At 39.7% G+C, this 26,705-nt stretch overlaps 1 protein-coding gene across 2 annotated transcripts in view; it reads left to right on the top strand.

Moving 5' to 3' along the window:
• The window catches only part of usp43b (ubiquitin specific peptidase 43b), an 85,164-nt gene that overhangs the window by 43,491 nt on the left and 14,968 nt on the right, over nt 1–26,705 (top strand). For both annotated transcript variants that reach the window (XM_080905770.1, XM_080905769.1), the window contains 5 exons: nt 190–282; nt 7,557–7,692; nt 7,863–8,007; nt 16,643–16,805; nt 19,249–19,360. In XM_080905770.1, coding sequence (XP_080761896.1) covers nt 190–282; nt 7,557–7,692; nt 7,863–8,007; nt 16,643–16,805; nt 19,249–19,360 — 649 coding nt within the window. The remainder of the gene's footprint in view (nt 1–189; nt 283–7,556; nt 7,693–7,862; nt 8,008–16,642; nt 16,806–19,248; nt 19,361–26,705) is intronic.

The following is a 26,705-nucleotide window of genomic DNA, read 5'->3' as shown; positions in this document are numbered from 1 at the left end:
AGATCAAGGCGTCTGAATGGAGCACTGTGAACACTTTTCCTGTGGTGTTCACTTGTGTAACAAGATTAAGCCATCTCCTTTCCTGCCAGACTTAATCAGGAGGACTTTGAGATTAATTGGAAGCCCGTGTCAAGTCAGTGCAGCTGTTTTTTTCGAGACTAATGTGACTGTGTTCTTTCGTCCCCGCAGATCTTCACTGACATGCCCACACTGCCTGAAACAGAGCAACACCTTTGACCCTTTCCTCTGCATCTCATTACCGATTCCTCTTCGCCAGACCAGGTGAGCAGTGCTGTTATTTTCAAAAAAGACTTCTGTCTATTATCTGATATGGTTTTTCTAGTCAGAACGACGAGTAGAAACTCATTCACAATAATGATGTGGACCTCTGATCATTACACTGTTCAGGTATCTTACAATACGTGATCTATATAAATATTCATATGTTTTGATTGTTAATCTTGATAGTTTGATAGTTACTTCTTTTGAAGTCAAATTGTTATGTTCATTCTTCATCTCCATATTTTTCTTGCTCTGCCACAGTAGCTTTGCATGATTTGCAGTTTTGTGGAGCTCTGTAATTCTTCCTGTGTCTGAAACAAGCTAGCTTATCTCCATTCAAGCTAACTTTCTTCAGATTGGCTACACCTCACAGAAGCTTTGAACATCATATGTGCCAGGCTTCTATGCTCACAGGTGGATGATTGTTTCTGAGATAGTCATTTAAAGGATATTCACTCTAGAAAAGTTCTGATAATGGACTTATTAATAACTTATATTGTAAATAATTGTGCAGTTCTTCTTTTTGTATGGTTTAATGCCAACGCACCCGCGACCTCCATGTGAGCACTGTTAAAAAAAGTTTCTTTCCTCCCCATTATTTCTGACTGTTTTCACTAGTTTTGCATTGGACTAGGGTGCCTAATGTTGTCACTTCTGGACCCTACCGAGGTTTCAAAGGCAGTCCAACTCCTCCAGGTTGGCACATTAATAAGTGCCATTACCAGAAAGTTTGCTATGTTCCCCTGCACCGTCTCAAGCATAAAGAAGATTCCAGCTACTCTGGGAGAGCTGGACAGAGCCATAGAAGGCCCTTAACCCAACAGCTGGATCGATATCTGCTCCTTTGTGAATAGGATGAGCACTGGCAGAGCCACAGAATGACCTCCAGCAGGACACTGATGTGGATGTCACTGACCAAATAATCTGAGAACTAACTGAATAAGGCAGAGGGTACATTAGGGACCAACATCCCCAAGGGGGCCTTGTGCTCACTGCCCAGCACCGTTTTGCCGAGCCAAATTTGCATTTGCCATAGAATACCAGAGATGGCGGATGCACTACTGGCACCCTGTGCTTTTCATAGATGAGAGCAGGTTCACCCTGAGCACATGTGACAGACATGAAAGGGTCTGGAGAAGCCGTGGAGAATGTTATGCTGTCTATAACACTGTTCAGCACGACCAGTTAGGTGGTGGGTCAGTGATGGTATATCCATGGAAGGACTCACAGACCGACTAAGCAACAGCACCCTGACTGCCATTAGTTATCAGGATGAAATTCTTGACACTACCCTGGTGCAGTGGGTCCAAGATTCCTCCTGGTGCATGAAAATGTTGAGATCTAATGATTTTTGAATGTGTTCCTCTTTTTTTTGAGCTGTGAATATTTTGTTATAAAATCACAGAAGACTTTGACTAATAGCAATATTGGTAATTTTATATAGATATTGCAAAACACTGCTATTTTTGTGACCACATTGAGAACCTGATATTGTGACATAGGGATTATTTTTGCATACATAGAGCTCATTATTTGAAACTTTGTGCATGTTTAATATGTGAATCCACTACTGTAACAGTACATACTGTATGTGACGGAAAATAAGGAAAAGCATGATAGGTGCTCTTGAAACTTCAGGCAATAAAACACCAAACAAATCGAGACACAATTAGAAAATAGGATGTACAACACCCAGCTTTGTTCATGCATTACATACAGTAGGAACACAGGTCATTGTGGAGCTGAAGGGCCTGGTATCAGAAAGGAAAAGCTAGTGGGAAACCTTCTCCGCATTAAAACAATGTGTTATTCAAATTTACATGAAAACAGCCACTTCTCCTCCACGTTAGATTAACGAGGCCCTGAGCCCGTTCAGGAAATCCTGACATTTTCAGGGAGGGGTAACCCATTCCTCCTTTTTTCAGCCAGTGCCTCTCTATTTATGCATCAGGCTTTTTTCCCCTTCTTATCAAAAACACATGTACATATCTACAGATAGGTGACCAAGACTTTCAAGTTAAGAGACTTTCACAACGTTTTTGCTGGCGTGGATTAAGATGGGTCGCTGCAAAAACAGAGTTGTGGGAGTGGTCTCTTACAGGATGAAATGATATGAATCATATACTTTGGCCATAATCACTCAGGTCAACCCAGGTGAACACAGATGTCTGAACCACCGTGTTAGATGGTGCTCTCTACCATCGTCATCAATAAACCAATGAGGGAATATCTTTTGGGTGAATGGTGCCTATCCCTCCAGTAAAGACTTTGGAGAACCAGTGCCAGGGAACACTAAAGCTGTTCTGGCAACACACAGTGATCCAGCACTTAACCCTTTATTTTATTTTATCACCTGTCTTTAGCAGTTGGATAAAAATCTGGCTCTTAAGCACTTACAACACACTCCAGGTGCTTGCTTTTGATCTTTACCGTAATGCTGATAGTTTTCTAAAAACAACATGGAATATTTTGTCTCCCACAACTTGCCTGTTCTCATGTCCTGTCCTGTGGAGGTGGACTGTTAGTAGTTTAGTGAAGCTCTTGCTTAGACAGCTGGTATGAGTTGTAATAAGGTAGGTGAGCTACAGAGCCTGGAGTGTTTCCCAGTATCCACAGGAAACAGCACAACGTGTTTCCAAACCCGAGAGCACAGTTAAGAATTTGGGGAAATAGGCTTGCTGCTGGTAAAACTATATGTGTGTTTGTGTGGGTGTGTGTGTTTGGTATAAAACGAGAGCTAGGAGCCAGTTAGCTTAGCTTAGCATTAAGACTTGGGTACAAGAAACGGCATTTTAAAATGTAAAATTAGCAATTCAGAGTTGTAAGGGTGTTACGTGGCAGACTTTTTCTAAGGCCATGTCCGCACTAATTCGTTTTTGTTTGAAAACGCATCTTTTTCTCTTAGCTTTGGCCTTCCGTCCACACTGAGATGGTGTTTTTGGTCAAGGAGACCTGAGCTGTTTGAAAATGCTCTCCAAAGTGGATACATTTGAAAAATACGTTTTTGCATCGCAGTGTGGACTACGAAAAAACGGAGGTTTTCGAAAACGATGACGCATTTTAATCATATGATGCAGTCATGTGACCAATTAAACTAAGATGGCGGAGGGCATTACAGCAGTTTTTTTGTTTGCTCTCAATTGATTGAAATTTTGACAGCCCTATTGAAGATTAATATCAGTTTGTACATGCTCCAGGTAGCTTTTCTTCAAATTCTTTAATTCTCACTCGCTTTTGCAACTTTGTACACCACCTCATTGTCAGTCCATTTAAAAAACTCTGTGCTTTTCCTCAACATTTTGCAGCAATGTTTCAAAATCTGGAAAGTAAATAAATGGCAGACAGAAAGGTCAAATCGTCTTACATTTCATGCATGTGCAATACAGTGACGTAAGAATTGAACAACTGTTCGTAAATGATTGAAAATGATCTTGTGGACGCGGAGCGTTTTTAGACGAAAACACTGTTTTCAAATTTATCCGGATTAGTGTAGACATAGCCTTAGTCTGGAACATACTTTGCCTAATGGTGGCTAAAAGCAAACAAGCTATAAGGTGCTAATTTAATTTAAGCTTTAATGATCCGTGAAAGCTGGATTTTGTTAAAGAGCCGGACTAGTTGTGTTCTTTCATGCTAGCTAAAGCCTAGAGGTGGGTGGATTGATCCAAATATCCAAACAGTATCAATTACAACGCTGGTATTGGTATCGGGTTGATACTAGGGTGACAGGATCAATACTTTGTTCCTTTCCTCTAAGTTCAGTATATAGTCCACTGAATTCTGTTAAATGCATTATTTTGGGGGAAATAAAAAATGTACCTAAAATATGCACAATGAATAATGTCCGAGGCTTTTTGTCTGTTTTATTTATAGCCTTACACATCAGAAGTCGACCCAGGTCTCCAAAAATCCCACTTTCAAAATACACAAAAAGCTCAAAGCAGCGTTTTGTTGCTATCAATTATATGGAAAGTAAAAATCACAGAGATTTAGCGGTCATTAAAATGTGTTCAGAATGTGCAGATTGATGATAATTCATCTCATAAATCGTGACACACTGCTCTCCCCTACACAAGCTGCCTTTATAGGTTAAAAGTATCAGGATCTGTATTTGGTATCAGATTGATACCAAACTTCAAAAGCCAAGCATTAACCTGGCTACATAATAAAAGGACAGAAATGGGAGTTTTATCAATTTTTTCATTTCACCTTCAGCAAGAAGATGAATATATTTATATATATGCATTTCCCAAACTGCAGAATAAACTGGTTTAACATGAAGACGTGTGTCTGATGGACAGCGTTTGTTGAGACCTGAAAATGAACATCACATCCTGTGAGTGTAGATTTGTCACTAAACATTTGCCTTTTATTATCCATTCTTTTAAATAGTTCCTAAAAGTTCAGCCTACCTCTCTTCTAATTTAGGAAAATGTTTTTTAAGAGCTGATTTCTCGTGGTGCGCCAGGTTGAGAGTGCTGTGTTTCCAACCTGTCGTTTTTGGTGTGCAGTAAATAGGTTGAGAGAAAAAATACATCAGAAGGAATAAACAGAGGAGAAAACAGATGGATTATCTTTTAAAGAATTCATTATATATTTCCCTGTGTGAAGAAGTTCAGCACAATCACACCCAGATCATGTGTGTAAGCCATAAACACATACTGTTTGTCACCAAACCAACATTTGCTGGGCTTGACGATCCAAACCCATCCATTGGCGGTCGTGTCCTTGTTTGCTATTGTTTACACTATACATACGAGTAGATCTCATGAAACTTGGATTTTTTTCTTTAATATATCTAAACATAAACTCATCTGGTAAAAAATTATAAAATATAAAACATAATTTTAATGAAAAACTTGGAAAACTCAAAAGCACAGATTTCAGAATGGTGCCAGTGACTAGAACATCTTTGGGGAGTGACCTCTAAGGCCTGCAGGCAGAGAGTCACACATGAAACTGGTAAATTATCCTAAAACAGATCATTCAGCTATAATAAAAATCATCCACACATAGCAAAGTTTTATATTAATGTCTGTTTGTCCAGGACTTGCTGCCCATTGTCAGATTGTCAGATTTTAACAAACAGAATCAAAACATTTGACCACAGGTAACTTTTAGAGCTGCATCTACAATCACAAAGAGATTGCCCAAATCTGACATACCTGAAAGCGTGCTGGGGGGAAAATCCTTTGATATCCAAAAAGAACATCAGTTTAAAAACTAAAGCATTTTAACACCACAGAAGTCCACCAAGGAATTGCTTTGAAAGAAGAAATGTAGTTATGAAACTAGACTTGAATCCCCAGGAAATATTGAAAAATCAAGAAAACCATCAAATATCTAGAAACTAAATGAACTTAACATGTAAAAGTGGTGAAGATTTTCAGTCAGCTGATTTCAGAGGAGGCAGACAGTTATGCAACAGTTAGTAGTTATTTCTGCTAAAGAGGACGATACCATGCCAACTGGTGTCTTTGAAGCCAGAACCTTCTTACTGTGGGGCAGCAGTGCTAACCACTGTGCCACCACGCTTGCTCAGCTCAATTCAGTCTTATCCACAACAGTCGCCCCGAGGCACTTTATACTGTAAGGTATAAAGTGGAGAGAAAACCCCAACAAACAGAAGACACCCCATGACCAAGCAGAACCAAAGAAGAAACCTCCATCACATTGAATATTATTTAAAGAAATTAAAACTGTTAGTGAAGAGCACATTTCAGTCCCCAGTACAGCAGTCATTAATAGCAATTAGGTTTTGTTCATACTGAAATGTCTTTAGCACAAATTAGTCTCCCTTTGACTGTGGCTTGTTTGAAGTCTCCTATTTCCTGTCCAAATCAGCAGAGCAGGAGTAAATGCACCAGCTCACTAGTTGCAAATAGATAAAAAAAATCTTTTTTTTTACCTAACAAGAGCCAGAAAAGTCCTGTTGTTGAACTTGATGCTAGCACCAGTTATTGAGCAAGCTTCAAAGTGCTGCTAGTTTATACATCACTTAATTACTTATTGCCACAATATATTTGATATGCTTGGGAAACATAAAGCCAGCAGGACCCTTAGAGGTCTCAAACACATAAAGTTGGTGGTCCCAGAACTTAATGAAGTCCAGTTCAAAATAAATAATTCACACTAACTTGTGTGTTGTGACAGAAAAACTGCATCGGAATAATTCTGGAGGCAGACAAAGATGAAAATTATGTGCGACCATATACAGTTAGGTCCATAGGTTTTTGGACTATGACACATTTTTGAAATTTTGTCACTGGAGTGTCGACGTTTAGCTTTAATTTGAGGTGTTTAATAAAGGTATTGTGTTAACAGTTTAGGAATTACAGACATTTTCATATATAATCTCCTATTTTCAGAGGCTCAAAGTATCTGGGCAGTGGACTGACATGCAGATTGGTGAAGCTGTTATTTCATTGTACGCTAAGCAAATTGGAGATCTGCAGTACTGAAGTTGTATTTGGTATCACAATTATTGCACACATGGGCATCCTCAGGGTCTCCCCAGGATGCATAACATCCATTCTTTCAAATTATAATTTCCATGATGTTTTCTTATTTTATTTTACTGCTTATTAGATTCCGTTTTTAAATGTATTTATTTTTTAATTAATTTGAGTTAAAATCTTAGCATCTTTTGCGACACCACGAAACAAACGATAGTATAAAATGAAACATAGACGTTTTTATATCGTCATCCGATATATATCGTTATATGGAACAACTCTACCAACTTGTGTTCATTTTAATTGTGTATACAGTTTTTTTTCTTTCTTACAATTTCTTTGGATGATTTTTCTGTTCCTTATCTGTATTGTGAATATTTTGCTGTATTTCTTTTGCTTTAATCTTTTTTGTGATTAGAGAAAAATCTGTCATCAGCCTTAAATTCTTAAACATAATTGCTCTTGCCCACAGGCCATAGACTCAAACAGGTCCCTGACAGAGTTTTTGTACCTCCTCAGTGAGCTGTTATTCAGAGAAGCCATTATGTCCCAGCACCGTATGTCAAAGCTGCCTCTGTAGAGGTCAGAGCCGAGTGCTCCCCGTTTTTAAAAATGCAATAGAGATTCCATTATTTCGCACACATAAAACTGAGTCCTAATGATCTATTATTAATGTTAAAATGTATTGATTTATTCATGAAAGTCTTCTTTTGTCCCTTCTTGGCTGTAGAGGAGGCTGCAGTAGAAATGGCACAGAAATCAAAATAGAAGCCACCCCATTGCCCGCTGTTCCTGATTGTGTGTCTTTGTCTGCGGCAGGCCCTTGTGTGTGGTTCTGGTGTTCAGCACCAAAGGACAGCGCTATCTCCGGGTCGGGCTGGCTGTGCCGCTGTTTGGCTCTGTGGCCTTCCTGAGGAGGTTGGTGGCTGACGAGGGGAAAATTTCTCCGGACCAGGTACAGTAAAGCAACTGTAACTGGTGTGATTGTACTTTTCTTACTCCGCCTTTGGCTTGAATTTCCTCTTGGCTACAACACATGAAGTAAATAATAGTAAAGTCATTTCCTTCACCACGTTAAAGGATGTACATCAAGGAACCAACTTGTGTTTGCATGTTGGTCTCCAGGTGATCCTGACAGAGGTTTACTCCATTGGTTTCCAACGCTCCTTCTTTGATGAAGACGACCTGACTAGCATAGCTGAAAACGATGTCATCTATGCCTTTCAGGCTCCCCCGCTCTACATCAGAGGCGGCTCTGCACGGATCTCAGGTATGACTGAAGCAAGTCAGTTTTTAATCTAGATTTAAACATATAACATGCTATTTTCAGTCACAACAAAGCACTCACACTGTCTTTGAGTATTAGAACTAATTTGTGGTACAGCATGGATATATTTATACACATTAATGTGCAAGTGCACACAAGTCTGTAAGCAAACAAGCTCATCTTATGAATTTACTTTGCTTAATGAAACCATTAGGGAATGCACCTTCCTGTAGGGGGTCCTCAGGGAGCACATTAACAGCTATATAACTTTACAAAGAGTGCAGTGAATTACATCCCCCGTGCAGGCCTCCCTTGTGCTATCAGATTTATGTCTTCATTTCATCTATTTCTCAGCTAGCGATGTAAAATGTGTTCTCAGAAGTCCTTTAGTGCACAGTATCCCCTTGTTTCTTTGATTTGTGTTGGAAACAAATAGGTTCTGCACTGTCGTCCACTCTTACAGGGCTGTAAGTTCCAGTCGTGTCAACGCTGAAGGAGTCCTTGAAAAAATGTGACTTTTAGTGCTTTAATTTATGTCGGTCAGTGACCGTACAGAGCAGTGCTGCCTAAAACGAGGTCCACGTGACAGTCTGTCTGGTCTCCAGACTAAATCTCTTGGTTCTCACTGGCTGAGTCAACATCGACGTTCAGCACTTTTCTGCCCACATGAGACTGTCCCATCATTCACTGAGAAATGTTTGCCCCGTGAAAATAGACGTAAGATATTATTATGTTTTAAGGAAATTGCAAGATATGTGTTTGTTTGCTGCCTGACTTACACAATGTCTGCACAGGCTGTGAAGAGTATGAAGAGTGTGTTAGCAGAGCAGCTTAGGCCCTCCGTCTGTGCTTGCACAGGATGTAGTCAGGCACCTGTAGTGCCAGTAAACACACAGTCTCAGTAGAAGTCGCGTTGATTGAAATAGGTTTTTTCCATTTGCACAGGCTGCTGGAATATGAAAGAAAATTGATATTTTGCTTATTTTTCCAAAATGCTAGTAATTCTTTTTTCAATTATGGTGTCACTCAGTCACAGTAAAACCTGCTTTTAAATGATGCATCCATCTAATAATGGCCCCTTGGTATAATAAAGTTATTTGAGTAAAGCTCCTCTGCTAAACATTATCTCGCATTATATTATGTAATGTCTCAGTCTCTGTTTAGCCAGCTTTTCTAAGAGGGAAAAAAACTGGCAAAACCCAGTGTAAAGGGCTACCAGAAGAGAAGTTTTTATTTGCTCTGCTCTACTCAACGCTGAAATATAAAAATACTTTATTTTAAAAGGGGTCAATGATACGAAACAGCAAGCAGCGGGCAGATAGAGGATGTTGTACGCAGTGTGCAGGAAAATTAAGTGTTAGGCTAAAAACAAACTCTAGCTCTCCCATCTTACTTTCTCTTCAGTGGTTGCCTACTAACTCAGTGATGATGAAGGACTGCCTTCATCCATCTTTGCATTCAGAGTTTCATACAATGACTGCCTATCATCCAACCTGATTGGTGCAAACGGATATTATACACAGGGGTGCACATAAATGGTCCGCGGGTGCACATGCGCTGTCAAAATAAAAGACGCGCACCAGATAAGAAGTTGCAACGCTCGTTTGCGTACATAAGATTTTCTGGAGGAGGACAGACATTTGTTTAGAACTCTTAAGGATGTCGAAGAAGCAAGCTCCTTTAAGCAATTACTTTTGTGTTCCTCCACCTCCAAAGAAATGTCAGAAGGAGTCTGAACCACAAAAGAAGCGCGTATTCTCGGAAAAGTGGTTGGAGGAGATGAGCTGGCTTCAAACAAATGATGAGAGATGTGGTGCAGAGTATGCCGTGAAAATCCCACTTTAGCAGGCAAAACAGTGCATTTTATATGTACACAAACGCATGTTGCAACTTCTTATCTGGTGCACGTCTTTTATTTTGACAGCGCATGCGCACCTGCGGACCACTTATGTGCACCCCTGATTATACAAGGCTACTGTCACTAGCTTGTTAGCATGCTAGCTTTAGTAGACATCTCAGCAACACATTACATAGACACTTTGCTAGTTCTTGCTAGTATGAAAGGCGGGATGAATCTGTGCTTTTATGCTGTTTATGCCAAATTCTGACCCTGCAGCAGAAATTTAAGACTTGACTCATTTTTCCAATCTTCTGCTGTCTAATTTTGGTGAGCCTTTAAGAATCGTAGCCTCAGATTCCTGCTCTTAGCTGACAGGAGGAACACTCAGTGTGGTCTTCTGCTGCTGCAGCCGACCTGCCGCATGCTGTTCTGCACACTTTCTTCTTCTTCTCCTTCTTGCTGTTACCAAATAGGTATTTTCCCCCAGATAAATGATGCTCGCTGGATATATTTGTATTAACAAGCAGCTGAACAAGTGTATCTAATAAAGTGGCTGGTGAGTCTTTAGCATAACCTCATGTTATGAGTTGTTTGAAGTGTTTAATCTACAGATTTTCATTAAATACCCCACATATATATGTACACTCCTCTATGTCTAAATTACTTATGTACACAATTCATAAGTAAAGATACTTTGCTCAGTTAAATTTTATCTCTGATTTCATTTTAGTCCAGGAAGACAAATGTTTTCTGTCTTATTACCAATGCAATAAAAATGAAATTAAGTTATGAGCAAAGTATGAGCTATTTTTATTTTTGTGCTATTTTAGTGCTATAGTGTTATATTTAAATAAACAATACTTTATTGCTTTTATCTGATTTCAGTGATTTCTAATGCTTTTACACAATCTGGCACAGTCTGCAATCACTAACAGGTCTGATCCATGAGTTTATTTAACTATTCATAAACGGTAAAAGGAAAACAAAACTAATTATGTTGTTTAACTATATGATATGATAACCAACACTCACCAGGAGTCTGATTAAAAACATTTTTCCGCTCAGTGCTCATGAACGGTGCATGGACCCGTGTGGATTTTACCCTGAAGCGTTTACTTTAAGAACAGATCTAATACAGCTGGTGTGCAGTTAAACCCCCCAAAAAATGTAACCATGTTTTATAATCCTCAGTTGCACTGATGCAGTTGCACTGATGTGTGGTCCCTGTTACTCCTATCACACTTTTTTGATTGACTAATATTTACTTTTTCATGTAGTGAACATCATGGTAACAGCTACTCATAAGTTAGCGTTATATCCAGCAGATGTGAAATGCTGTTAGAGACAGCATGAGGTGCTCACTAAAGAGCTGTGATGAATGAAAAAATTGTGTGCTGTGGATTAAACCAAAGTCAAACCCATGACGATGTGACCTTTCCACTCAGAACTCTCACCATCGCTGCTGCAGTCTTAAAATTAATCTCTTGCATCATATTCCCGCATGATGCTTATCACCTGCCCTGTATACTAAATACGTCATTGCATCCTATGATTCACATGTTCATGCTGGATGACAGAATTATGACCATCTTTTATTAATTAGGATTTATTTATTGGAATACTTTCTTTCATTCATTTCAGTCTCACTTAAATTGATGTCTTAATGTTGAGATTCTTTAATGTACTGGTAAACAACTAGGTTGGATTTACATTAAAAATGTAATCTTGACACATTTAAGTGAAGAGGAGTCTTTCCTGTTTGAGATCTGATGGTGCTCTGACAAGAAATAATGAGCACAATATCATTGTCAGGAAGATTATTGCCAGGGGTTAGACTTGAATAAAGGAGCGCCTGCCAGAGAATACTTGGAAACAGATATTTGGCTTCCGCGGTTATATATCCATCTCACGCGTTTTTCTTTTTGTTACAAACATAGAACAGTTTCTGCCTTTTTTCATTTATTGCCAAGTTTCAGTAAGATGACATCATCTCCCATACTGTAGTCTGTTTGAACATTTTCTTTACCGTTTACTGTCTCATCATTTTAAAGAAAAGACTGATTTAACATCATCATGTGAGCTTTCTTAATCTGCACATCCTAAAAACTTAGAGGATCTAGTGTGAAATCTGCCAAGGTATCAGTTTTCTAACAATTTCTGCTTTCAAAACATGTAGACTTTCAGATCTAGTCATGACAGCGGCATGTAGTGTTTTACGGAAGAGCTGATGAACACACCACCACCCCCCAGCGTATTTTCTTGGTCCACAGTGTACTTTATGTTGATTTTCTGCTGCTTGTCTTGTATTTCTTTATATTAGCCAACATCCTTGTGCATCTTAGTGCACTCTACCTGGACATCTTCACCTTTCTGCACTCTTTCTAGGCTGAATAATTGGCAAAAAATATTACTTCTATGGTTATAAACAGAATGTTTTATGTTAGCTGAATTAGAATTGTTCCTTTAAAAAAATGTACCAATATCACACCTTATTAGACATAAAAATTTATATTTGGAACATTGTACATGAAGTACCCAAAGTAAAGTAATTATTTTCTAGAACAAGTGTTAAATGGATTGATTTTAATGGTGCAGATGTTAAAGGCTGAGCTTTTTTAAAGTACTTTATGTTCTGTTAACTCTACATTAATGCATTCAGAGCTACCCGCTGTGGCGATCACTTTGATTAAATGAACAACCAAATGTAGCTTCTTATTCTATTATTCGTTTGTAGTCCTGTGAGGAGTGTGTATCACTAAATAAGCTGCTTTTAATGAGCTCAAAAAAAATGTATTTTAAAATATCTTATTAGTAAAAAAGCACTTGAGCACTGTGTCATGGTTAGTTGTAAATATCTACAGGTGGATGTTAATAAGGATGTAATGGTGGTTTATTGGCAAAACAGCAACTTTACATTTTGTCAAGTGATTTCTTAGAGATGCAAATATGGAAGAACTTTTGTGGTCTGAAGCTGTTCGACTTACCTGTTCTATTATCATTGCCTGTCCAACTAGCCAAATGTAGCCACAACATGGCAGCAGTTCACAGGATTTTGCAAACAGGTAATAAAAAAAAGTTAACATTACAGAAGACTATCAGTTTAAGATGAGATTGCTTTTACTTTGGTTTTAATTCATGTCTGTTTTGGATATTATTGGACAAGCACTGCCTGCCTTGCTTGCCCAGTCACAATGCCAACGAACCATGCAGGCTATAAATAGGAGGTAGGTTTGCAAAGCTAAGTGTGTCCAGTGTTGGATGGTTTTTGGGGGGGTTGAGTCAATTTAATATAATGCTAACACAAGGTTAATTTTATCTCAGGATGGTGGTGCGTGAGATGAGCCAACTTGTTCACAGCATTCCCAGAGTATGATTTATTTGGTGTCCCTATATCAATAGGGCATTACCATCCAAAACGTCACAATAGTATGCTGTATTGATTTTTTTCCTCAACCACTCGACCGTTGTACCACATGTTTGTTGATATTAGTGGTTTTAACTAAAATCCTTTTTAATATTCAGTTTTATTGATCAGCGCCAAATCAAAATAGTTGCCTCAAGATGCTAAGGTAGTGTTGGGCAAGTTTCTTTGAAAAAGTAATTAATTATAGTTACTAGTTACTTCTTCAAAAAAGTAACTGAGTTAGTAACTGAGTTACCAGATTCTAAAAGTAATTAATTACTTGAAAAGTAACTATTGCGTTACTTTAAAAAAAATATATGTTTAACCCTCTGGGGTCCAGGGTATAATTGGCCATTTTAATTGATCTAAAATCAGACAAAAAAAAAACATAAAATCCGAGTAGAAAAAGTGATATTTTTACTGTAACAACCACAAACATGTTCATTGAATCATATTTCATAACCTTAAATACAAATATAAATTGTGAATTTTAAAATCATATGCACAAGTTTTGCAAACAACAAAGTTATTTGTATCCATTTATCTTTTACCTTGACTATTAACATAACCATCAGGTGTTCTGCATTCAATCAGAAGCCAAACAAATTATTTGTGCCACTCCAAAAAAATAATTTCTGTCCACTATAAAGGAGAACATCACAGCCTGATACCTGCAGGTCTGACAGCAGCAGGGGTATCACATTAAAAAAAAAATTTATGTTAAAAAATTTTTGTATTAAAAAAACAATACAAATTAAAAACAATACAAATTAAAAACAATACAAATTAAAAATTTTGTATTGTTCAATACATATGCGTACCGAACCGAAAGCACTGTATCGAACGGTTCAATATCGATTCGAGTATTGTTGCACCCCTAGTGATTGCCGTCCGCGGGAGCGCGCGCAGCCCCTTAAAGCTGTAGCGTCCAGATTACTTATAGCTACTTCCGTGCAACTGATATAAGATGCGGTAAGCTGAACACAGCTTCAACCATTGACTGTAGAAAACAACTTTTGTACAGTCAATGGCTTCAACCGGCTGTTTGTTGAAAAATAGTAACACGACCGCATTTTCTTGTTAGTAACTGAAACAGCGTTGTAACGATAGGAATATCGTTTGTTTGTAACCCTGTTTGTTCAACAAGACCTACAGTCTTGTTGAACAAACAGTTTAGCTCAAATCAAATATTTGGTGGTGTTATTAGGTTTCCCAATAATGAATGGAGCATTCGTTATGAGTAACATCTGTCCAGCCAAACCACTGCCTTTCACTGTTTTGTTTATATGATTGTTTATATGACACACAACAGTACCAAGCAGGTCTGAAATCGCGCTTTGACAGCTTTCACAGACAATCTTCCTCTTTATGCATCATATTTTCAGTGCTTAATTTTTTTGTCATTAATACATACTTGTTATGTAATATTTTACTACAAATTCAAAGCTGTAAATGTGCATCTGTTACCTGACTGAAGTTCACGTCTGACTGCCTTTCCTGTTCAAAGACACGACTGTGCAGACTGCTAATGGAAAGGAGGGATAGCTGTTGCTGTGGGTAGAGTATATCCCATTAGGCGTAGAGGTGTTTAATTATGGGTTCTCATAGTCTGGCTGTGTTTAGTGAGGCTCAGCCTCTTCATCTGTTTGACAGTGAAAGAAGCCTGAGAGTGCAGGGGAAGGAAGAGTTTGCCGGCCTCCTGCGGTTTCTTAGAATTAGTTAGAGGCTTTTTCAGGATAAAAGGTCAGGATCAACAGGTTTGTGGTTTAGTGTGGTGCACATTTGTGTGTTATAAATGTCTCATGGCTGCACTGTAATTGCCTTTTTATAGAATGCCTGTGGCAATAGACAAGTTCGGGTTACATGAATGAAAACAGTCAAATAGACACACACTGAACTGTTATTCATCCTGGAAACAAGGTTTAAAAAATAATGAGAGCAGCAACAGGAGCTTTAAAAAAAGAAGCCTAGAAACAGTTCAGTTTTTGACAGCTTAATGTAAAAAACAGATTTAATGACAAATGACAGGTAGGTCTCCTCCCAAGCACCCCTGCATAAATCTTAGTGGGACAAGCCAGAATATGGCTTATGAATTTCATGTTTCATGGGGGATCTAAAAGGAGATTTTCACCCATAAATCATTCCCCTGAGGTCAACCCTCATGTAAATGGAAAGCTCCTAGTGAGCAAGTTTTATCACCCGCTTGCTTGATTAGGGCAACATTAGGAAATCAAAAGCTGTGCATATTTATTGCGCTCAATCGCAAGGTCAAGACACTGCAATCAGAAGTTTAATGTTTAAGCTGTGGTGGTTCGACTCATTTTGAAGAGATCTTGTCCTTCATACAGTGCACAGCTTAATGCCCTCACCATTCAACTATATGTGTGTGTGTTTTCCAGTCTTCTTCCCCTCTCCTCCAACCAGGGCGGTGGCTTCCCCTCCCTGTGTCTGGTTCTCCTGAAGGTTTCTTCCTGTCAAAAGGGAGTTTTTCCTTCCCATTGTTACCAAGTGCTTGTTCATAGTGGCTCATCTGATTGTTGAGGTTTTCTCTGCATTAATGCATTAATTTATTTTACAAAATAAAGTGCCTTCAGGTGACTGCTGTTGTGATTTGGCATTACGTGAATAAAACTGAATTAAACTGAACCGAGTTGAATTAAATGTGTAAGAGGAGGCACGTTTCAGCACAGGCTTGCTGCTTTACAACAGTCTCAGTAACATGACATTTGCTTTGTCATTGATGAATCATGTGTTAGGTGTAAACAGCATTGTTTAATGAAACATTGTTGTATGGGAACACAGCCGCTGTGGTCAATCAATACCGTCTGCAAGTAATTTAACATGTGATTTATTGCCGTGAACTTCTGAATCACCTACTTATGTGCCAAGCCTGAAGGTTGTCAGCTGTGTGATGGGAAAGCAGCTCCACTGACGTCACATCAAGCAGGAATCTTATAGTCTCCGCTTTTCCCTCATTCGGTCACACTCCTCTGTGTGTTGGTACAGACACGAGGGGACCGAGCGAGAAGTGGCGCTTCTTGGCACCCCACCAGGACGGGATGTGGAACAGAAGCTGTATCAGATAATACCTCCTGCTGAGAGTGCAGGCAGCCATTGGTCCATCTGTTCTCCCCTCTGAATCACTGTTCCCCAAATAGAAAGTTGCTGTCTCGCCACTTTATATATCTCAATTCTCCTCCTTACTCCCCAGTAGAGGTGTTAAGTTTCGTGAACACATTCTCGGCACATGGAATCAGTTCAGCTTCCTTTCAAGAGCAACGTGAAATATTTGGTGCTGTAAATGCAAAGTTGTTAAAAGCTGACTCATTTTAGTGCCTCTTTCCTCTTTTGAGCACGCTCTACTTCTCAGACTTGTGTTCCCCATCCTCTTCCAGGGTACCATCACAGCCTACCATCATCCCCATACGCAACAGGTCCTGAGGGTCAGAGGTTACCCCCATCTGGGACGTTATCATCAGAGTTCCTCAACCAAGGTGCCCCCGTCAAGATTCTGCTGCTGGTGTGCAACGCTGCAGGAGCCGGCCAGCAGGCGGTTAGGTAATTACATCAATGGGCTGCTCACTGTAACATCCTCTCTGACAGCAATTGTTCTGTAATAGCTTAGACATCACACCTAAGCAGCAGACCTGTCAAATGATCGCTGTGTGGGAGCGTGCCTGGGGTCCCAGTAAGAGTGATACTCTCCATGGGAAGAGTTTGGAAGATGACTTCCTTAAGTATCAGAGTTCATCTACTTCATCTCTCAACTTTAACTTTATTCGCTCAACAACATTTGCTCCTTGCCAGGTCATACGTAGCTTATTCATGGCCACTGTAGTCTAAAAACACTGATATTTCCATCTCCAGTCATTTAGGATGATCGCATGAAATCAAGAAGCTCCTGAGGTCGAACCCACTAGTGACACGGGGCCTTTATGTGTGGCGTTTGCACCCTCTCCTTATGTCTATGTGGGTTCTCCAGCTTCCTCCCAGTGACATGCATGTTAGGGTACCAGGCCTAAATCAGTTGTAGGTGTGAGATGGTGGCGGGTTGCAAAGCAGCTTGCAGATGCAGGAGCATCTTTGGGCAAGCTAAGCAGCTTTAATTCCATACACTATCATAGATTTAACAAGTGAATGCATACAGTCCATTGGTGTCCTGCCATCAAGTGGTGGACAACCTAATGTTGTGAGGTTACACTTTAAGCTGAACATTCATCCGCCCTGTTTTATCCGAGGTACTAGAAAAATGGAATTCTAAGCTCATGGAAGTGTCTTGCCATTGGATGTTACATTTGCCAGTGTTGTCAGTTTGTCCATGCTATAAGATGCAGGCTCATACTTTAGAATTTAAAATGTTTCCTTTCTTTATTTTATATATTTTTTTTTTGTATATATAGAAATAATGAATCCAGGAAGTAGCCACTTGTCCTTTAAACCTAATCAACTTTGATAAACTTGTTTTATACATAGCCTTCCTCTAGGGAACCACTTCAAGGTCAGATTATCTCCCTGTCACAGAAAAGGCTCACATTTCACTCTGTGACTCAGTGAGATGAGTTTCAAATCAAACGACCGAGGACTCTGACATCTGGCGCTATACACAGAGATCCATCAGACACTGTGACAGAGTCCAGAGAGATCAATATAGGTGAGCTCGCCAACGCGACTGAGAGAAAGTCCGCTCAAATCTATAAGGGTCGGCCTCTCCGTTTCTCCTTCAAACGCCTCTCTGCCATTGCTCAGCCCACCCACCTATCTCGTTCTCATCAGATGACAGCTGGAGGACTGTGCAGCGCCAAGAAAATGACATTGGAGTCACATAGTTGTTTCACTCTTTTTAGTCGAGCATCACAGACACATTTCTGAGCACCAGTGTGAAAACTTGGAACTGTGATGGGATATTTTTATGTGTGGAAACCCAAAGGTGTTACTTCTATTAGCAATTTGGTTCTTTTGCATTTTGCCTGTAGATGCCAATTCTTACACCTGTCGGCTCAAGTATAAAATATAGACCTATCAGTAGATAATAGATATTTCTGTATGACCCCAACTCTCACATTTCTTTCATGAAACTTCCAAAATATTGTGTGAAAGAAATAATAAACTGGGATCTCTGAAGGTAAGGCTATCTGTCACAAACCATAGAGCAAGACAATTACATTTCATACTACTCTTAACCCACTGACCAATGCCTACTTGCCTGATCTGCCTCCTTGTGACTTTGCTTTCTCACCCAAAATAAAATTCAAGCTAAAGAGTGACTGTTTTGACAAAGTGAAGGGAATTTAGCACACATGGCTCAGGCACAAGTTCAATGGTAATCCTGCAAAGCCATCTAAAATTAGCTGGTGTTTTGGAAGCAGTGCAGGTAAATTTGGACACATTTGAATGAGGCACTGTTTTTGATTTTTTTTTAGGTTTGGAGTCGAGTGGAGAACTTTGCAGATTATTTTAAGAAATCCATTCATCTATTTTCTTAACTGCTTATCCAATTCAGGGGTTGCAGGAAGCTACGGCCTCACCCAGCTTTCACTGGCACAATATGTTAAAATCTACTGTTTTGCTTCAGTGTCTGCAAAAATGTGCAAATGAAAAAACACAGTGTCTTTAAACATGCACCAGAGCTTTTCTTTCATTCATTACAATTCTGATGTGTATCTGCTTCTTATTTTGTCTCTTTATGGACGTGTATGCTAATAAATCTAATACATACAATAGCGGGTTGACCTCAATTAAATGAGTATTATAATAAATGCGTCATGTGATCTGTCATGTCACAGGGTCTTTTCCATTTCTTATCTCCCTTCTGTAGATGGGCTGTAATGAGAATTCTGCTCTAATACTGATAATGATGATAAATAATTATTTACATTACAATAGGATAAGAAGGCAGTGAGTCAGTAAGGGGTAATATGGGATGGCTGAGTGGTGGTGTTGCCATTTTGAATTCATCATCTTTTAGCTCCTGTGACACTAATTTCCTCTGTGCTGGTTTTAGGTTCGGGCCTCCGTTCCTCATGAGGGAGGACCGGTCTATTTCCTGGGATCAGCTGCAGCAGAGCATCCTCAGCAAGCTTTATTACCTGATGATCAACGGAGCTCAGGCACAGGTAATACAAAGATAGATTTTTTTTTTTAATGATTGAAGGAAATTTTGTTTTGTTTTGTCTTCTCCTCATGTCCTATTGAGATATCCATGCCAGGGTAGAGATTCACAGACTCACGTAGAGAAATTCTAGCACAACAGATGCTTAACTCCATGTCCTCTGGTTAAACCCAACTGCCAGAGATGTCTAGGAATTCAGTCTAGGAACCAAAAAAACTAACACTGATTATTAGACACACTAATTAGGCACAACTAAAGCTATAGTAAAGCCCCATAAAGACTAAACTAAAACTACAATACAGCCCTGTGCAATAAATCAGTAATAATTATAATAATAACAATAATAATATTAATAATACAGAAAAGATATTGTACTGTACCCCTGCATTATGACACCTATGATGCTTTTAAAGCTTATATTTAATGGCAGTGTGCGTAGGCGGGTGTGTTTCAAGCACCAGCTAGAGTTCCTGCAGAGCCGGCTGGCGCACCTGTTCCAGGCCAGGTTTATTGGCTCGAGACAGAGCAAAGCATGCCCACACAGTGAACACAGTGACACTGTGTTTCACAGCCGCGAGATCTCAGAGCTCAGAGCTGGAAGCAGCAGAGACGAGCTGGTGTCCTCTCGCTGTGCCTACCAGCACACCAAAGTAGAGTCAGGTGTACTGGTATGACAAATGCTGGTTTGTGTCGTAAAAAAGAAAAGAAAAAAGAAAGATTCTTTGCCCTCGAAAAACACAAGGCAATCATTTTGGGTAAAATGCAAATGAAATATATAAAATAAAATGTTTATTTACTGCATTTGAATAATTAATCATTAAATTGAGATATGCTTGGTATGAACTGAATGTATGCTAGTCAGGTGAATTTGACCAACTCATCAAAAAAAGCCTTTTATGTCATACTTATGTAACAAATATATATGTAATCCGGTTATTTTAAGGCAAATAAATATTTATTTGAGTTTTGCACCCTAAAGGGATGCATGAGCGTAGCTGTTCTCTCGTCTAGGCTGTTTATTTCCCTCTTTTCGTGTGCTGATGAATGAATAGATTGCTTCCTCTGTCTCAGAGCCTCATTTATAAGTCATTTATATAGTCACGTTTGAGCTGGGAGCATTGCTTTTGTCCACTCATGCATTACGGTGTAGCGTTGTTGTTTGCCAATCACATTTACTGGTCCTGCTCAGTCTCAATCACGCTGTGTTATCTTTTCTATGAGCAAATGTTGGGATTTCTTAGGAGGTGAATGTGGATTCTTTACTAATACACACTGAGCTGTTCATGGGATGTGATTGGGGCGCACTGACATAGTAAATAAAAATAATACACAAAAATTGGAATAACATGGTATTTTAGATCAACCCAAGGTCGATCTAAAACTGACTTTCTACTCCGTTCATACTCAAAGCACTTTCTTTCTACAAGCCTCATTTTCTCATTCAAATAGCACTTTTTTGTAATCTTTGAACCTTCACATGGACGATAGATGCATCAACTTAAGACTGATGCATCCGTCCCTGTGTAGGACACGGGGATCAGTCCAGACCATGTGATTGGAAGCAGCCCCAAAAAGGAGAATCAATGTGTTCTTAATATAAAGGCAATCAAATTTCTTCTCAGGTTTATTGCAGATTTGACTCACAGGAGAGCTACATTGTTACAAACTGTTACAGTTTGTTATAACTGATCTGCACCATTAAAAAGACAACACACGTCAGGTGTGTCTGAGTCTCAGTATCTGTTGTTTCGCTCTGTATTTGCACTGCTGAGAAACAACACGCACGAGATGTTTTCATTGTGTAAAAAGAAATAAAGCTAACTTGCCTGTTTGTATTTTGTCCATCGGGTTCCTCATTCCCCTGACGCTCTACATTCAGTTCACTTCTGCTCCCTTCCATCAAAATGCTGGTGTTAATGAGGACCTGAAAAATCTGTACTCAGCAGCAAAGAGTTACAGGACAGAACCAAATCATTGCGCACCTCGTTCACAGCATTGAGCGTCCATCTGTGCCAATCATACATTCGTTCTGGTGATACCTTCCCCTCCAAATATGCAAACTGTCAAAACCACATCAGACACAAAATAAGCTGTGATTTTTCTTCCAGTGTTAAACTGAAATTTACAGTTGTGTGATATATTTATATAATCTCCCAAAGGTTTGTGACATCTTTACATCACCAAGTCCAATACAAGACGTCAGATGCAGTGGAGACAGGTTCTCTGGAGCGATAAATAATACTCCTCCATCTGCCGATCAGATTAGTAAGTTAATTAAATCATTTCATTCTACCAACTTTGTGGGAACAGTTTGACGATGGCCCCTTTCTGTTCCAACATGACTGCGCAACAATGCACGAAGCAAGGTACATAAAGATGATGAGCAAGAAGGACTTGACTGGCCTGCACAGAATCCTGACCTCAACTCGAAAGAACACCTTTGGGATGAATTAGAGCGGAGACTGCAAGTCTCTTATCATCAGTCTGACCTCAATTTCCCATAAACAGAAGAAGTGAAGCTGTTGTAGCTGCAAAGGGTGGAACGACATCACATTAAACCCTATGGATTAAGAACGGGATGTCACTCTCAGGTTACATGTTACCCTCAGCAACAAATACAAGAACAATCACTCTTTTCAGCTATTGTTATCTCAATATGCATTTATCAGTCGTATTGTGCACACAAGGACAAAGATAACTGAATAGCTCTCAACTCACCTTTGTAAATAATTTTGCTACCAAGACACCCCCAAACAAAGAGTCTATGATTGCACTGAACACATTCCTGTGCTTGAGCATATCACTGTGTGCATAAGCCTGTTGCTAATTGTGCAGCCAAACTGATTTTCAATCAGTGCCTCTCCCCGCGTGGTGCAGGTGCCATGCAGCTGCAATAAACAGCCATACAGAGCACAAGAAAGGCGCAGACTTGCTCGCCACTCTTTCAGAAGCGCCAGGAGAGAGATGGAAGAGAAGAGTCAGGTGCAGACTTTTCTGTAACTCTGTTGGAGATCTGCAGCCTCCTTTGTGCCCCATGCTGTCAGCTGTTTAATTAAAACCAGGCTCGTAGAGTATAATCAGTTTGCTGGAAGCCTACCTTTGCCAAGGAGGGAGCAGTGCTCAGAGCAGATGTTTGCTCTAAATCTTTCAACTCAGCAGAATATGTGGTTTTCTTGCCTCAATGAATTATGCTCACAAGTGGATATTTTCCGCTTTTGTCTAATTTTAGCTTTAGCAAAGGCAAAAAACGCACATCCTCTGCCATTTTTCCTGGTACTGACATCACTTAACGATGTAGTGTTGAGACCCGTGCCCTTCTAAGTAGACCCATATGACCGTTTGCATCAGAAAATGTCAGGTAAAGAGAGCGAGGATGACAACTCAAAATGAAACTCAAAGACTCAAACTTGAAATGTGGTACATGATCTTCCATGTAAATGGCTGATGCACCCCACATACAGCCTTTCTATCCAGGATTCACGAAAACGTGCAACTGTCTGTTTCATTACTTTAAATATATTAAAAGTTTTTTAAAAACATTTCGTGTTCCCATCAGTTGTTGATTGGATATTAAAACTAACAACAACCTGGTATTGTTTGTCCTAACGTCTGTTGTCTAATTCTGTAGAGCCCATGTGAATCATAGCCTCAGTTTCCTGATATTAGGTGACAGGAGTGGCAGCCGGTGTGGTCTTCTGCTGCTGCTGGTGCTTCAAGGTTCAATGTGTTGTGTGTTCAGAGATGCTCTTCTGCACACCTTGATTGTAACAAGTGAATATTTGAGTATCTGTTGTCTTCCCATTTGCTTCAAAGTTACTTTACCTTTCTTCCTCACTCTGATGCTTTACTGTTTGAACTTCAGCACGTCGTCTTGACCACATTTGATGTTGAAAATTGTCTTTAAATGTATATTCAGATACCTTTAATATCCTTATCACATTATATTTCTCAGAATGACTATATTCATGTTTCACTGTGGTAACTTCCAACCTGAGAGGCAGGACATAACATGAAAATCTACTTCTCTAAGAACAACTTCTATGTGGAAAAAAACATTGTATTTATTATTTAGCAGATTGACAACTTCTGAAATACAAAATTGTCAGGGTGAGCTAAAGTGAAAACAGCAAACTAACAGAACTATGCATCAACACAAACTCAGAGACCTGACTGAAAGTAACAAAGCAAAAAATATGGGCTTACATTTTTAGTCTATTTATAATAAGAGAACACAGTTACAGAATAGCAGCAGCAGTTCACTCCTACTTACTCCTTCTATCCTCCTTGGCACGCAGCAAGTCTCAATCGCTGAGCTGACTCGTTGAATGAAAAGGGAATCAAACGATCCTCTCCAGACAGTGGACCTTATGTAGGGCGTGGTCCTCAGGCTAGTGTTGCCACACCTGTTGCAGCCCGGCGCCTGCACAGTCTATGCAAATCTTCTATGGTTACGACACTGACCTGAGACTCTCTCGGCTCATTTTTATCTCATATTTACTGTCTGACACACAACCAATGGTCTGTTAGCTCCGCCTCGTTTTTGGCGTTGCCTTCACAGATTCATCTTAAAGCTGGGAGGAAGATAAGCGCATACAGAACAGTTACCAGAACAATATGCTACTTTTGTCACTTGTCAAGAATATGGTCTGACACAGTTACGAATTTAAGTGACAGTCAAAAGGTAAAGTCATCTTTGAAAGCATAGACAGACAGAAGGAAACAAACTTCTAACAGTAGAGTTTGATCTATTTTTTTAAAGGTCTTAAAGAAGCACTTGATGCTATATTGTGCTTAAAGACTGGAGCTGCATGTCCTAGGGAAATAAAACTCTAGTTTCCCTCCTCGCCCACTAATGATGCTTATGGAATGTGGGAATATGGGAAAACAGCACTGATCTTGCATTGCAGTGCTGTTCAGACTCTTTGTATTTTCACAGCTCTACATCATGTAGAGACATCTCAAGCTTGACAGCTCTGTCATGACTCCTTATGGATGCTAAGCCATCTCTGGAGAATTGCAGCTCAAGACAAGAGTTCAGACTGAATTATCTCATGTGTGCGAGGAGAGGTAATGTTGTTGAAGGAGTCAAAAGAAGGGCATTTAAAAATATAAGTGCATGTATCTTATTGTAGAGGAAGTTTTCTCTGCTTCTTGAGATGAGAATCTCGAGTTGGAAGAACTCACTGGGTGGTCGCTCTGCATGTACACACAAGCCTTGCAGTGGAACTCACAACAAGCCTGGCAAGGCTGTAATAAAAAGTCACTTTGGTTTTAAACTTGTCATCTAGCATTCAAATAAACAGGCAGGAATGGTTTTGAATTCTTTGGAAAGGCCGCCCAAAGCACCTAGACACCACACGGACGTTTGATGCCTTCACTGACCACAGACAGTGAAGATAGCTTCGTTATAAACTACTATGTATGTGTGTGTGTGTGCCCTCAAAATGCTACTTTCTAACGATAAGTGCTAACTGCTGCATTTCAGCAGCTAGCTGACATTCTGGATAGTACTGCGTGTGCATTTGTGAGGCAGTAATTCAAAAGTAACATTTAACTTTCCCCAGGGGTGCGTGCGCACCGGTGGGCTCAGCACGTCAATATTCTCCAGGAATGTTCTGTCTGCTCCGCTGTGCTCCTGGTCATCAGAAAGATCCTGCCGGTCTGAGCTTTTCCTCTCAGCCTCGTGTGGGAGTTTGTTTGAGGCCAGCCAGCAACAGATTTCCCCAGAACAAAAGGAAATCGATTTCATTTTTCCATTCCTTCGTTCCTAAAGCACTTCTGATCTAAGGCAGATCTCAGGGTAATATACTCGGGCTTCAGAGGACAAGAAACACTCTTTTTCTCTTTTTTTCTCCTGAACTCGTGTTTTCCAGCGTGGTTGAATAGCATATGAGAGAAAAGCCTGAGTCTGTTTGTGGTTTGGATTTAAGAAAAAGACACTTAATTGCTATGCTCCGTGCTGATTCAAGCCATGAGCTAAAAATGTCAGGTGCAGGTCTCAGCCTATATTTCACGATGGCCCATTTTTGTTTTTGTATCTCCCGAGCCCATACACAGCACATTTCTCCAACTTAAATATAACACAAAAACAGGCCATTGTTTTTTATCCACACTAATTTCCATTTCAACATTTTTAAATAGTTTGGAACAGCTGTTCAAGAACCATTTTTAGCACGCAAGCGCCAGCAACTAATCACCGTCTGAAAGATATCAAGGCAGGAAGTTTCACTCAGGGTTTTTTCTTAGTTTTTTTTTTTAACAAATTGCCTGTAAAGACTGATTTAGATCATTAGCCTTCAATGACGCCTTATATAAAGAGGCACCATTCCTTCCATAAGAAATTCTGGCTATGTTTTGGTGAGCCGCGGGGAAGGATGTACCTAATGTGATGTCTGAAGTAATTATTTGCCAAGGCGAAGCACTGACTGATCGTGTGATGGGAAAACAGAAGCTGTTGTACATTCTGCACTCATGTGTCGGTGTCCAAAAAAACTCCAGAAGATTACAAAGAGGCAAATCAGTACTGAAGGCTCAGGTATCTTGTTTGTGACTAGGCAACCAGATGATGGCCTCCAAAAATCCTGCTCCCCTAACCCCACCGTGTGGTAAAACACACACAAAAACAGACATCTCACCCAGTTTTTAGACATGCGATCATTTCCATAGTTTACCAGCTGCACTGAGTCCCTCTCTGTCTCTGTTCTCTTACACTGCTACTTCTACACCTCCCTTTTTCCTCCTATTCTTTTTTTTTCTGACTTGTGATGTCTGTGGGTGGGAGGCTAGGTGGTTAAGCTTGACCTTCCAGGTAGTTTTAGTGTTATAGGGTGTGACAGTAAAGTGGTTTTTGATAAATAAAAGGCTTTTATGTGACTAAATGAAGTTTTCACAAGCCTTTTTTTTTTTTTGCCTTTGCAAATAATCTCGTGATTTTCTAATCCTGAAATTTTTTAGCAACCTCTTAATATAGCTGCCGACTGTCTTTCACGTATTAGGTTCATAAAATAATTATTTTTGGTCTGCGCTCGGCAAACTGAGCCATCATTTTTGCCTGATCAGTACACAAAACCCTGACTGGATGAATAATAACACTCAACTCCAAGCAGCAGAGCTTTGGTAGTTGTTGTGGTAACATGCAGACAACAAGTCTGCAGCGATAATAGCAGCTCTTTGAGGCCGGCTGTACTTTGTGCTAGATTGTAAATATAAGAGAAGAGAATACCGCCCAATGCTTTAACTTCACCAAGTGATTTTAAATAATGTGATAAATCTCCAAAAGTTGATTCTGTTCATCTGGACGTAGCGTTTTGTGGGAGAAACATTTCGTCACTCATCCAGGTGACTTCTTC

This window comes from Rhamphochromis sp. 'chilingali' (assembly GCF_963969265.1).
Source record: "Rhamphochromis sp. 'chilingali' genome assembly, chromosome: 15".
Taxonomy (NCBI): Eukaryota; Metazoa; Chordata; class Actinopteri; order Cichliformes; family Cichlidae; genus Rhamphochromis; species Rhamphochromis sp. 'chilingali'.
The sequence above is the reverse complement of the archived record's forward strand: the minus strand, read 5'-3'. Positions and strand labels throughout refer to the sequence as shown.